Genomic DNA, 14,485 nt, shown 5'->3' with positions numbered 1-14,485 from the left:
ACAGGCGTCTATTTGGGCATGTCTGTCTCTCTGAAGCGTCTCCTCCTTGTCACACCGTGAAAACTATTTTTAAGAATAAACAGAGAATGGATCAATACAGTGTACGAAGTGTAACATGACAGAAGGGAAAACAAAATGGCAGACAGTGCGATAATGAGAAACAAAGTGAAAAGAAAAGAGTTCCCCAAAGCTCTTAAAGTTCTCCAAACCTCTCTCTGACTCTTTCTGACCTTCCACTTCAGCCTCAGACGTTTACGAAACAAAGGTCGAGGCTAGCGAGACATTCTCAACATCGTGCTTTACACTGTCCCGCAGTAAATTCTGCCATAGCAGCACACCTGACGGTGTATAAATAAAGATGAGTTAACAATGAACTCAATATCTTGGTAGCTTCAACCTCTGTAATCATGTACACTTTACCCTTAATACATCAACTTAGTCATATGAGATTTACAATTAAATCTTGATGAATTAAACTATTTCTCCATGTATTCATGAAAATATGAATTTTGTTTTGCTTCGTGCACATTTTAAACTAAACATTTTTAAACAGCATTAACAGTATGCTTTGTATCTGCACTCCTCTAACTTTGTATTCCCTCTGTATGAATAAAGTTATATCTTATCTTACACTGGAAACTGTTTTGAAGAAATTACAATCTCTATGATAATTTGAATTAATCAATTGAACTTAAAATTAATGTTTTTTTTCCCCTCCTAAAATTTATTCACTCAGTTGTCAGGAAATACTGTGAGCTGGATAATGTGTGAAGGCGGGTGAAAACAAATTAAAATAAAAACAAATTAAAACAAATTAAATAAAAAACACTTTTCTTGTCCTAAAATTTATTCACTCAGTTGTCAGGAAATACTGTGAGCTGGATAATGTGTGAAGGCGGGTGAAAACAAATTAAAATAAAAACAAATTAAAACAAATTAAATAAAAAACACTTTTCTTGTAACTGAAAAAATAATAATTCAAGTCAAGTACATCTTTACTGTCCTTTTATGTTATTTTCTTTCCTGTGAAACACTTTCTGAAGTTTGTGAAAGAAATTAAATAGATGAAAACAAAATTAAAAAAAAAAAATAAACGTTGAATTGAAATTACTTTAAATCAAATTCAGGGCGAGAAAAGAAGTCTAAATTATATTTCTAATTAAAGAAGTTGTATTTTATGATTAAAAAAATTTCAGGCCTCCTTTGTCTCCTGTTGTGAAATTATTGGTTTTTTAATTGTATGTACTTTTTTTAATTATTGTGCAAGTTAACTAAACCAATTATGACTCAGTGTTTTATACACTAAATTAAAGTTTTGCTTCATCTCATGCTGAGTAAGTCCAAACTTTTACTTTGTACCTCATAATTTTGACTCACCATGAGTTTGTTTTATTATCATAATTCCTCGTCATCAGTTTTATCTTTTCCCTGCAGAAACCGACGTCCATACTTGAGTTAAATTCTTTGTCCCTGTATTATGTCTTTAATCTGTCTCTGTACCTGTGCTGCGTGTACAGTTGGCTGAATGTAAATCATAAATAAATCATCTTCCTCTCTGAGCTCGGGCTGCGGCTCTCTGACCTGTACAGTAGATCCTGCCGCCCTGCCCCGGGGGCTGATGGGATTTACATGATGTCAGCTTAACAGAGGTCGACTCAGCTATTTTTATCTCCCTCATTATTATTTCTGCATTTAGCTGCTTTTCTGCAGCTCGTCATGTGCAGCTGGTGGAGGCAGCGAGTCACTCTGCAGCTTTTTATTTCTCTCTGGAAGCTTTTAAACTCTGACTTTGCAGCTTTCTGGATTATTTACACAGGATGACAAATTTAAAACCTTTTAAAATGTAAAAAATGTATACATTAGTCTGGGAGAAATCCCATGGTTCACCTGCATATGAACTGAACTGACCAACAAGACTTCTAGGAATTGAATCTTTTATTTTTTATTTTTACAGAAAACTCATTCATTCATTCATTCATTCTCTAACCGCTTCATCCTCTTGAGGGTCGCGGGGGGGCTGGAGCCTATCCCAGCTGACATCGGGCGAGAGGCAGGGTACACCCTGGACAGGTCGCCAGACTATCACAGGGCTGACACATAGAGACAAACAACCATTCACACTCATATTCACACCTACGGACAATTTAGAGTTATCAATTAACCTGCATGTCTTTGGACTGTGGGAGGAAGCTGGAGCACCTGGAGGAAACCCACGCTGACACGGGGAGAACATGCAAACTCTGTGAGGCGACAGTGCTAACCACCACACCACCGTGCCGCCCCAGAAAACTCAGATAAGAATAATTGTCAACACTGTACTTTGGGTTTCAAGAGAGAGGAACATAATAAATCACTCATTTTGTGAGTTTTTTAGGGCCCCTAATAGTCAACCAAACATTAGTCCATCAGAAAGGTCATTAGTCTGCAAGATTTCATCGGTCGCTTACTCGCAGAAAAAAACTAAAACAAAAAGAAAGGTGAAGCTCTATCAGGAGCTGCACCTTGTCAAAATAAATCGAAACCTATATGACTGGACCATGTGTGACTTTAATCTGAAAGGACAGACACAGGAAGTGTCCACGCTCAGCAGTCAGACAGGAGTCAGGTTAATCTCCAGTGTGGGATCATTTTGAGAAGGTGAAGGACGAACCCAAGGTGATATGTAAACTCATCTTCATTGGTCGACTACAAACATGACGTATCATCTGAAACATGGAAGTAGCTACATGCCCATTAGCCCACAGCGTCATTAACAGGCGGCTCGCTCAGTGTGTGACGTGCACTTGGAGATAAAATATAGGCCTATATTAATGAAGGTTCATTAGTACGGTTTGTATTTCTCTGTAATGTAGCACAGTGTTAACAATGTTACTGATACTATTCTTTCTCACACCTTCAACTCAAACCACCAAAATATATCATTTAATCATTACATTCATATCAGAAACATGCAGGAGACTAGTTGACTGATGGACCCTGATGAGGACTGTTGGTCAACTAGGAAAATTCTTAGTCGTGGGGCAGCCCTAGATTTAGAATAACTTTAAGAATGATGAATTTATGAAATAGACTGGTTCCATAAATCATTGTGGCTGTTTGAAATGCAAAAACTTTTAAGCTCAATATATTTTAAAAGTGCACATAAAATCTTTAAATTATCATTAAATCAACAATTTTGATGGTTGTTATATAAAAATAAAACTCACACATGATTATAAACAGTAAAATATAAACACAGGACAGAATGAAAATGCAATGACAGAAGAATTACGAATCGAGAACGTGTGAAGTCGATTAACACAATAAAAGTGACCTCCTTCATCCTCCCCTGCAGCTCCTCCTGCCATTAAGCTCCTCCTGGACGACCCCCTGGTGGTGAACCCGGGGGAGACAATCACTCTGGTGTGCGTGGCTTCGGGCGGAGATCCTCCTCCCTCCCTGATGTGGATGAGGCCAGGAGGGGAGGAGCTCCCGAAGAGAAGTGTCGTCAACGCCGGCACGCTGACCGTCCCCGCTGTCACTGTAGATGACGGTGGCGCCTACAGCTGCGTGGCATCCAACAACGTGGGGAACCCCGCCAAGAAATCCACCACCATACTGGTCAGAGGTACGACATCAACATTTAAACTTGAAAAAATGTTATTTAATGGTGACCTGCTGTGTGTCCCCATATGGGTGGTGAGTCCTCATAAAGTGGTGTGTTTACACTTGTCCCCACAATGTAGTAATACAAGCACAGACAATTTTCACTCTAATTCAAGCGGCAGTGTGCCTCTAAACTGAGTGTTTTTAGTGAGACGTGATCTGTTCCAAACCATAACCAAGTGGTTTTTGTGCCTAAACCTAACCACACCTTCATCACGGTGTTGTGAACCCAAAGTTTCAACATATCCACTACTTAATAAGGTACAAATGCTACATATCCGTGTTTTGCAGAAATCTACAATTAGAACATTTATTCTGGTGACTGGTTTAAGATGCTGCAGGAAAACTGCTCAATCATACCTACATCAGTGGTTCTATTAGTCCAGTCATGTCCAAAGTCCAGCTCAGGGGACAATTATGGCCCTCAGACCAATTTTAAACCGCCCTTATTAATACCTAACACCAGGTGTTCCTGTTAGGTAGCAGACATGGTCACAGTAAAGAAGCATCAAATCAATAACAAGGGCCCCTGTGATTCAGGAGTTGTGGAAAGTTGAATACTTTTTCACTAAAAATTTGTCCATTGTATGTATTTTTTTCAATAACCCATATAATGCGGGAGGCAGCTGGCCCTCAGGTATTCTCACATTATCTAATCGGGCCCCTTTTCAAAACAATTTGGACACCCCTGTATTAGTCCAAAGCGCTCTTGGCTCAGACACATTTTCTCTCTGGACTCCATGTGCCAAAACTGTATTTACTTTGAATGGTGTCGGACATCCAGTTGTCTGTTTGCTGAAGCCACTCATAACACGTCTGATCGTCATTCGGTCCATCAGCAGCTGCTGTACAACACCATCCTGATGGATATGCCCCCACAGTGGAAGCCCATGTCCAAGATATTTTATCATTAATTATATTCAATTTAAAAAGCAGTTTCCAAACTATCCTGGGAAACTGTTGGTCTTTCTCAGCCTGTCCACGCTATTGATTAACTCCTGCTTTCACAAATATCTTCCCAAGTTTAGCTGCCCCATGAGCGAACCCTGACCCTGGCACTGTGATGAAATGACGTTATCATGTCAGATCAGAGGAATCAATTAGTTTTGCATGCTATTAACATCTGTTTTCATATAGCCTCTGACAGGCACTTTATCATATGCTGTTTATAATCAAAAACAAATGTCCATGAGTTATGATAAAATAGCCAAGTATTTACAGAATGTGTTGTTCCACCTCATGTCAATAGGGGGTGCTGCAGCACCCTCAGCACCTACATGTGCCCAGGGGTCCAGGACGTGCCCAATGACTGGAGGCAAAGGAAGCCTTTGCCTCTAACTTGCTTTTGTTTTCTTACACCCAACAATCCAAAACCCAACAATATTCTTTTATTTATTTATTTATTTAACCTTTATTTAACCAGGCAAGTCATTAAGAACAATTTCTTATTTACAATGGCGGCCTGGCAAATGCAGAGCCTCTTGAGGGAAGGGGGATGGAGGGCTAAAAAGGAATATCAAAAGTTAAGAAAAATAAAAACAAAAAAACAAACAACAGTTAAAACAACAACAACACAAACATTTACAACACACACAATCACAACATATTAAAGATGGGCAACATATGACACATATGACACCAAATATTAACAGCTGACAAACAGGGGTGAGGGCATCTAGTGTGTCAGGAAACAGTTGCATGTGTCAGTAAAAATGTCCGTAATAGAGTTCTTAAAAGCTGACTTGGGGATAAATTTGTCCATTTTCAGTGTTTTTTGGAGATCGTTCCGGTCTCTGGCTGCGGCAGATTGGAAAGATGACAGACCAAGTGCAGTATTTGTTTTGGGTACTTTCAACAGAACATGGTGAGCAGAACGGGTGTTGTAAACAGCAGTTGTAGTTTGCAGCAACTGACACAGGTAGGGGGGGTGACAGACCAAGAAGAGTTTTGTAGATAAACATTAACCAGCGAATAGTATGGCGGGTGTGTGACGGCCAGTTGACAGAGGAATATAGAGTGCAGTGGTGTGTTTTGAAAGGGGCGTTTGTAGCAAAACGGGTCGCAGAGTGATAGAGAACATCAAGTTTCTGAAGTGTACCCATTCTATTTACTGCCATGTATGACAAAGAAAAACCACCACTCCTCACATCTGAGGACATGAAACCTGTGAGCATTTTGCCTCCACGCTGGCAACAGCCAGGGCTGAAACCATTATGTTTTTTTGGGTTGTCCGTCCGTCCCATTCTTGTGAATGCGTTATCTCAAGAACAGATGTTCACTCTGTCTCAATGAAGAACTGATTAGATCTGCTTGTCAAGGGTCACTGTGACCTTGTCTGTCTCATTCTTGGGAATGCGATATCTAAAGAACACCTTGAGGGAATTTCTTCAAATTTGGCACAAACATCCACGTTGAGTCACCGATTTCAATTTTGTCATCAAAGGTCAAAGATTAAGGTCAATGTGACCTCATCCATCTCAGTTTTGTAAACGCAATATCTCAAAAAAACTGTATGGGATTTTTAAATTTGACACAAACGTCCACTTGGACTGAAAAATAAACTGATTAGAATTTGGTGATAGAAGGTCAAAGTTCAAAGGTCACTGTGACCTCACAAAACATAATAATACAAAACATAATAATTACGATAAAACTTCACACAAATGTCTAACAGAATAAAATAATGAAGTGACGACATTTCCACATCCAAAAGGTCAAAGGTCAACTTCACTGTGACATCACAATATTCTGCATAAAACACTTTTCTGGTCATTATTCAGTGTTCAGTATATCTCAGGAACAGAAGGGGAGACATTTGGCCGGATACTGAATTTGTGACTCTAATCTTGGGTGTCTGCCCTAATTTCTGATTGGAGCTCCTTGGTAGCCGAATGTTTACAGCTCATGCCGTATAACATCGCCGCATTTATTGCAGTCAATAACCTTTGTTGCATGTCATACCCTTGACTCTCGCCCCATTTCCTGTTTGCCTCTTCACGTTCAACATTCTGATACTCGCAAAAAATACCAAAAGGATTACTGATTGATTTTCTGCTATTTGACTAACTGATTCATTGACTAATTGTTGGCTGTTTTAGTAGAGCAGATGGTGTCTCCCCCTCTCTGTGACAGCAGGCTTTTCTTTCTGTCTCGTGTGCACATTCAGACACTGCAGACATTGTTCAATCTTTTTCATTTGAAGCTTACTGAACCCTTCAGGGGCAACACGAGTAACCAGCACTCTGGCGCTGCCTCGACTTGTCATGATACAACACTTATTTGGAGTGTTGACACGCTTCAACTCTTCAGAAAAACAGCAGTTTCATCACGTTCTCACTCCGACTGCTGCAGCTTCACTGCCTCTTTGTCTGTATGATGCTTCAATGATGTGAAGCAGATGTGTGCTGCACTTGATTTCTGTTATTTTTGGTGAGAGTTAAGGTCCTCTGGGATTTATTTGTAGCTCTGACGGTCGTCTACCTGTTGAAAGGTGTTTTCTCTCTGTCGTCTTTCCTTTGTGTTTCTGTCTGTGGGGTTCTAACAGTGCTTCAGGTGAGTCCTCGGCTTTAGTTGCTGCAGGTACAAAGGCACATTCAGGTCTTTACTTGTAGTTCTGAAGGTACAAGCTGCTGCAGAATACACCGGAATAGATCCGACACATCCACAACAAACACAGCGTTTATCTGTGTCTGTGCAGAGACGTTAAGCTCTCAGATTATTTCAGTCTTTACTCCTCTCTGCGGTGTGTCGTCGTTTCCTGCAGCGTCATGAAGAAGCGTCCTGAACATCATCAGCACTTTGCGGAGTTTTGATGACGCGTCATGCTCCGAGTCTGAGAGGACGAGAGGAAAATCAGCAGAGCGCACTGAGAGATAACATTTGGTTTCTGTTCCTGTTCGTCGAAACAACAGCAGGAAGACAGAAAGGTGTCATGTCACACACGTTGACAGCCTGTTATTCTTTGAACAAGATTCTCTCAGGATGGAAAATTATCATAATACGATCAAGTCACTGCTCGAGTCTATCAACACTGTACTTTGCTATATTCTGTATATTCTAAACACACAAACAATATGTTTAACTGTGTTTATTCACTCAGTTCTTCCATTCTTTCATCTCATTTTTAAGATACGATGACTGCATGACACAAATAAATAACCTTAAAACACATAATCTATATAGATGATGAGCCGCTGTTACACACTGAATTAAATAGGGCTGTATTCAACCAAAGAAAATCTGCACATTATCTCTAGTTTAACAAAATTGCTGCGTTGCACTGAGCGCACTGACACTAAAGTGTTATTAAGTTACTGATATTACAAATACAAATGATCTTGCTTTTATTTTTTACTGCTTACAATCAATCACTCAGGTGCAACATCAGTATTGTTAAACTGTACAATATCTATACTTCCATCTGTCAGTAATGTAAAATCGGTCATTCAGTCTGTCTCTTTATTATATTCTGCTTCTTTTCAGAATCAAAAATACTTTATTGATCCCCAAGGGGAAGTTATGAAATAAGAAAGTTTCAATTCCACTGTGAAAAAGCAAACCAGAACTCTCTGTAGTTGTATGTTCAGAGGCGCAGCTCAATAATTTGTCAGATAAAAAAAGTACGAAGAAAACTAAGTTGGTAAAAACTAAGAAAAATAAGAAACTATCACGAGCAACTGCAACAGTCTGAACAGATGTTGACAAAGTTTTCGTTTGAGGACATAATTTATGGTTGAAAAAAGGTAATAAATCGTTATATATTTAAAATCACAATAATATTGACTTAATCATGACGTATCGTGAAAGTGACAGGACACTGTAGGGTTGATGATGTCATGTACAACATATCATTACTAATGTTAAACATCTTTGGAATGAGAGACTTACTATTTTTAGCCCAGTAATATTAGCCATCTTTCCACTCCACCAATCAACACATTCTCACTCTTCACACATCGACGTTTGGTCATGGACTTTCCACGTCCAGATATGACGTCCAAGGTACCCTGGGTGTGTTGGTTGATGACATTCTGGGATGCCATGTCAACTTCAGCCTGTTACATGCATTGTCTTCTTTCAAAATACACTTCTGTTTTCACAGGAAATGTACAGTTTGCATACAGTCTCTTTCAAAATAAAAGCACTACATCAGTACAACATTGCAAATTGTTTTTTTTTCTTCAACAACAAAACATGGTTGGATTTCAGAGAAAAGAACAAGGTTTGGCTGAAGAATCTTATGGGACGTGAACACTGCTCTCTCGGGTGAAAGTCAGTAGACCTTTTTAAACAGGAATTGTGCAAATTTGCAGGAAAGCCCAATCAGTCTTTTTTCAGCATTGGCGGTATAAAAACAAAATCAGGGAGTGCAGCAAAATGCCACCTACCTACTTTTGTTTATACAGAATGCGCCTTTTTCGGGGCAATGGGGGGCGTGAGCAAGTAACAAAACGTGTAGTTTGGCTTGTGACGTAAACAGTGACGTGGGAGGGAAGCCGCGGCTGGTCAGTCCTTCGGCAATTCTCTCGTAAGCCGGCCCGTTCTTCACCGTTCCCGTCATCTGACGGTTAATGGCCTCGCAATTCCTTGTCTCCCCAGTTGCTCATCTTTACAGTGTCTGTCAGGTTTGCGTTTCCCTCTTGTTACTAGCTGCTCGCTAATTCCTGCTATCAGCTGTTTCCTGTTTATCCACCGCCAGTGGATGGCACGCGGCGCGTCATCAACAGCTTCTCCCACAATTCTTCAACAGCCCCTTCCCTTGCAGAAGGCCGCGTTGGTCTGTTTAAACTAAAAGGGTTCCGCCAATATGTCTACCCTACGAGGTGGAATATTGGGCACCTCAGATCAACTCACCAATCCGGCTCTGTGTGTCTAAATGCTCGCAGCTTGCCAGCAAAACAGCCCTACATTCGCGGAAAATCTGGCAGTGTAAAAGGGACTAGTGTTTGTTGGACTCATTTTGCTGCCATAACTTTCGTCCTTGTCCTGCTGCATTTCCCCCTGACGTCGCCGGGCACCGCTAAACTATAACAGTTTTTTCATTGGTTTCTGATTTCGACAACTTCGGAGTGAGACCAGGCTCAGCTCTGGTGTAATCATAGTCCTTTCAGATACAGAGGGCCACAGGCCAATCATCAGTATTTGACGAGTTTGTGGTGACAATGTGTTGGCTAAGCTAGGCTAACAACATATTCCCATAAGCTGTTTGTATGATATCCCAAATAACATTACGTCCTTGATGTGCAGTTACGTAACTAACATAAGGTTAAGGAGGTCAGGTTTAGGAAAAGAAATGTTCCTTAAAATGACTCAAGGTTAACACGGATCTGAACACGCGACTCCAGAGTAAAGTCCTTCTAAAACTTCATTTTTTTGTGACCTATCCGTAGGAATTTGGGTGTATTGCTTTTTGTAGGAAAACATAAGTAGAATTTGTGAGAACAGCCTGAGGCTACACACACATCCAGCTCTGTCCGACACACTCACACACTGACATGTGACTGAGATCGGTCTGAACGTCTCACTGTCAGAGAGAAGGACGGAGGATTTCCCAGAATGTTGAACTATCCCTTTAATGATGGTGTGTCATGACATCTCTTGTGTGAGTGTTTCCTTCGTCTGTCCGACAGTGTTTTATTCACCAGCATGACTCACCTCTGTGTGTGTGTGTGTGTGTGTGTGTGTGTGTGTGTGTGTGTGTGTGTGTGTGTCCTTCTTTGTTATTTAACTCCCATCATGCACCTCTCTTTCTCTCTCTCAGTCATGTTAGTTAGTGGTCTCTCTACGAGGCAGCCAGTCCTCCCAGTCTGACACGCACTGCTGCTAATGGACCCAGTGTGTGTGTGTGTGTGTGTGTGTGTGTGTGTGTGTGTGTGTGTGGAGAGGGTACATCTGTTATTATAAAGGACAGGGAGGGAGGCGTCTGTGTCACGAGGGGTCGAAAAGAAGAGGAGAGGAGGAGGGCTGCTGGAGGGAGGAGGAGGAGAAAGAGAAATGGAAAAATCAAAGGACGAGAAAGAGGAATGAAGGGATAAAGTAAGACAGGAGGAGGAAGAGGAGGAGGTGATAAAGGGTGTGAAGGCAAAGAAGATGATGACAGAGGTGGAGAGAAGGAGGTGATGGAAGAAGAGAGACATCAAAGGGAATGAGGAGGCAATGAGGGAGGAGTAAGAGGTGAACACAGGTATGGTGATGATTTTTTTTAGGAGTGTATGAAGGAAGAGGAGGAGTGGAGAGTGGCAAAAGGAGGAGGAAGAGAAGATGATGACAGAGGTGGACAGAAGGAGGTGATGGAAGAAGAGAGACATCAAAGGGAATGAGGAGGTGAAGTGGGATGAGGAGAAGGTGAGGAAGGGTGAGAAAGCAGAGAAAATGATGACAGGTGGAGAGAAGGAGGTGATGAGAGAAAAGGGAGATAAAGAGGTAAAGAGGTGAAGAGGGAGGAGTAGGAGGTGATTAAAAGTAGGGTGATGATTTTTTTCCGGAGTGTATAAAGGAAGAGAAGGTGATGGGGAGTAAGGAGGAAGAGAAGATGGTGAAGGAGTTGGAGAGAAGGAGGTGAAAGAAAAGGGAGGGGATGAGGAGGTAAAGAAGGATAAGAATGAGGTGATGAAAGATGATCAATATCAGGAGGGGGAGAGTGATAAAGGAGGAGGTGATTAAACGTGAGAGAGAAGAGGGACTGACGACAGGTTGAGATGAGGAGGTGATTAAAAAAAGGGAGGAAAGAAAGGGTATAAGGAGGTGAAGAGAGAGGAGTAGGAGGTGATGAAAGACAATCACTATCAGGAGGAGCAGTAGGAGTGAGACAGGGGAGGTGATGAAGAGTTAGAAGGAAGAAAGGGTGATAAAAGGAAACAAGGAGGTGATAAAAGAGAATGGAGGAATCAGAAGGGTGAGGAGGTGATGAAGGGGAAGGAAAAGATGATGATGATGGCAATGGAGAGGAGGAGGTGATGAAAGAAAGGAAGGAATCAAAGGGGACCAGGAGGTGATGAAGGGGGAACCAGAGGATGACAATGAAGGTGGAGAAGAGGAGATGAAAGAAAAGGGAGGAATCAAAGTGGATGAGGCAGTAAAGGGGGAGGAGGAGGTGTTGAAAGATGATCAATATCAGGAGGAGCAGTAAGAGTGTTAAAAGAAGAGGTGATGACAGAAGTGGAGATGAAGAGGAGGTGAAGCGTAAGGTGATAAATTTAGGGGTTAATGAAGGAAGGGGAGAGGAGGAGGTGATGATGTGTCTTTAAAGATGAGACGTAAGGGTCTGTGCAGAGAAAGGTCTTATGGGTAATGTAGTTCACTTTTCTGGAGCTTTCAGCCACACTCAGGGTCTTCATCAGCGTTTCTGCTAGAGTACTCCTGTGTACTGGAGCCAGGCCAGAGTGTGTGTGTGTGTGTGTGTGTGTGTGTGTGTGTGTGTGTGTGTGTGTGTGTGTGTGCATGTGCGTGTGTGTGTGTGCACGCGCAGTGACTTTCATGTGTGAGCAACTGCATCCACCTCTAGTTATGCAACAGACCTTTTACTGACGCAGTGAAACACACACACTCCCCCTCTTCCTCTCTAACTCACACACTCACACACAGACTCACTCTCTCTTTCTCACACACACACACACACACACACACACACACACACACACACACACAGGGTTTTGTTCCGAGGCGTTCTTGCTTTAATCTTAATGAACAAGGACAATCAGCTGCTCGCCTCACGAACTTGAGCTATTTATATACACATACCCCCAACACACACACACACACACACACACACACACACACACACACACACACACACACACACACACAGATCTGGGATTTGAACTACAACCTTCTGGTCTGTTTGCAGTCGTCCACTGAAGACTGCAGAGAGTTCAGAACAGGGACTGACAGGAGGAGGAGGAGGAGGAGGAGGAGGAGATGCTGATGGCGTCACGTTTCACTGTTTGTGTTTCCTGCAGGATTGTAACTGTACACAGGAGTCACAGTTCACTTTGAGTTTGGTTCAGCAGAAACACCTAAATGCCAGAGGTGCGGACTCGAGTCACTAATTTGACGACTTGACTTGACAAATGAAAGAAAATTTAAAAATTTTATTTGTGCGGGCTCTTGGAAGCAGCAGGCTGAGCAAAGTCCTCCAGACGTCCCTCTCCCCAGCAACACATTCCAACTCCTCCTGGAGGACCCCGAGGTGTTCCCAGGCCAGATGAGATCCCTCCAGTGTGTTCTGGGTCTGCCTCGGGGCCTCCTACCAGAGGGACGTGCTCAGAACACCTCTAACAGGAGGCGCCCAGGAGGATCCTGATCAGATGTTGAACCACCTCAACTGACCCCTTTCAACGTGAAGGAGCAGCAGCTCTACTCCGAGCTCCTTCCGGATGTCTGAGCTCAGAGGAAACTCATTTCTGCCACTTGTTTCTGCAGTCTCCTGCGATTACGATTGGGACGTAAATGGACCAGTAAATCGAAAACTTTGCCTTCCAGCTCAGCTCCCTCTTCACCACGACAGTCCAGCACAGCGCGTGCCAACCCACCTCTCCATCTTACGCTCCATTTTACCTCACTTATGACCAAGACCCTGAGATACTTGAACGCTTGGGGCAGACTCGGGCTTGGAGGTGCTGAAGGTGCAACTTGACTTTGATTTTAGCACCAATGACTCATGATTCTACTTGGACTTGAGCCTTTTGACTTGAAGTACTTGATACTTTCCCCCAAGCCAAGTGGTTGGCATTGTCGCCTCACATCAAGAGGGTTCCTGGTTCGAACCCATCGTGGGGAGTTCTCCCCGTGTCAGTGTGGGTTTCCTCCAGGTGCTCCAGCTTCCTCCCACAGTCCAAAGACATGCAGGTTAATTGGTGACTCTAAATTGTCCGTAGGTGTGAATGTGAGTATGAATGGTTGTCTGTCTCTATGTGTCAGCCCTGTGATAGTCTGGTGACCTGTCCAGGGTGTACCCTGCCTCTCACCCAGTGTCAGCTGGGATAGGCTCCAGCACCCGCGACCCATAACAGGATAAACTGTTACAGAAAATGAATGAATAGTATGGATTGTGATGAAATACGGTTCATCATCAATGTTCACCTCATTGTGAACTGTGATAAGTTTGGTGATCGTCTGACTTTTCATCTAGCGCCATCATCGGGTCAACGTTTTAATGAGTCCAAACACCTGCAGAGCTCAGGACATTCACAACAGCCTCAGCTGGACTCCGTGTTCATCACTGAGTAGCTGATGCTATCATGCTAGCATGCTAACCTAAATGCTAGCATGGCTGTACTCATGTTGCGTTCAGTCTGAACACACCTCCTGGTAGAAATGGAGTTAAAAATGTGTGTTCTGATGTTAACTCTAGAGAAAACATCATGAGCAGGAATATCAAACTTCATGATGACCTGAACAGTAGATAAGATGTGTTTCTATGAACCATGGTGACGATCAGACAGATGGATTCACTGACACACAAATGATTTAATTACCAGTTTCAACAAAGTCAAAACAGCTGTACTGAGCATTTTATCATAAAGCTATATCAGCTGTTACTGCCACCTGATTGGCTGTGAGGAGATGTAATGAATCCTGTCAGGCAACCTCCCACTGAGCTGGAAACCAGGAGGTTAACTGAGAAGAGGAGGAAGAGGAGTGGCAGCAGTCGCAGCTCGTGGCTGTGGATTAAACCGAACAAATGGCTTCAGTGATAATTAAGCCCCATTTGGACGGATTAGTTTCTCCACAGCAGGAAGGGTCATTGTAATCATTTAAAATGTGAGGGGAGACAAAACTCTGCTGACACACTCAGCTATGATGGAAACAGACAACAACACATGTTCAGGAACAATAACCT

General features: G+C 42.4%; 1 protein-coding gene across 1 annotated transcript in view; it reads left to right on the top strand.

Moving 5' to 3' along the window:
• Nucleotides 1–14,485, top strand: part of mdga2a (MAM domain containing glycosylphosphatidylinositol anchor 2a) — a 145,313-nt gene that overhangs the window by 80,775 nt on the left and 50,053 nt on the right. The window contains 1 exon segment of the mRNA XM_049596371.1: nt 3,335–3,607. Within this exon segment, the coding sequence (XP_049452328.1) occupies nt 3,335–3,607 (273 nt within the window).

Source organism: Epinephelus fuscoguttatus, linkage group LG14 (genome assembly GCF_011397635.1).
Source record: "Epinephelus fuscoguttatus linkage group LG14, E.fuscoguttatus.final_Chr_v1".
Taxonomy (NCBI): domain Eukaryota; kingdom Metazoa; phylum Chordata; class Actinopteri; order Perciformes; family Serranidae; genus Epinephelus; species Epinephelus fuscoguttatus.
The sequence above is the reverse complement of the archived record's forward strand: the minus strand, read 5'-3'. Positions and strand labels throughout refer to the sequence as shown.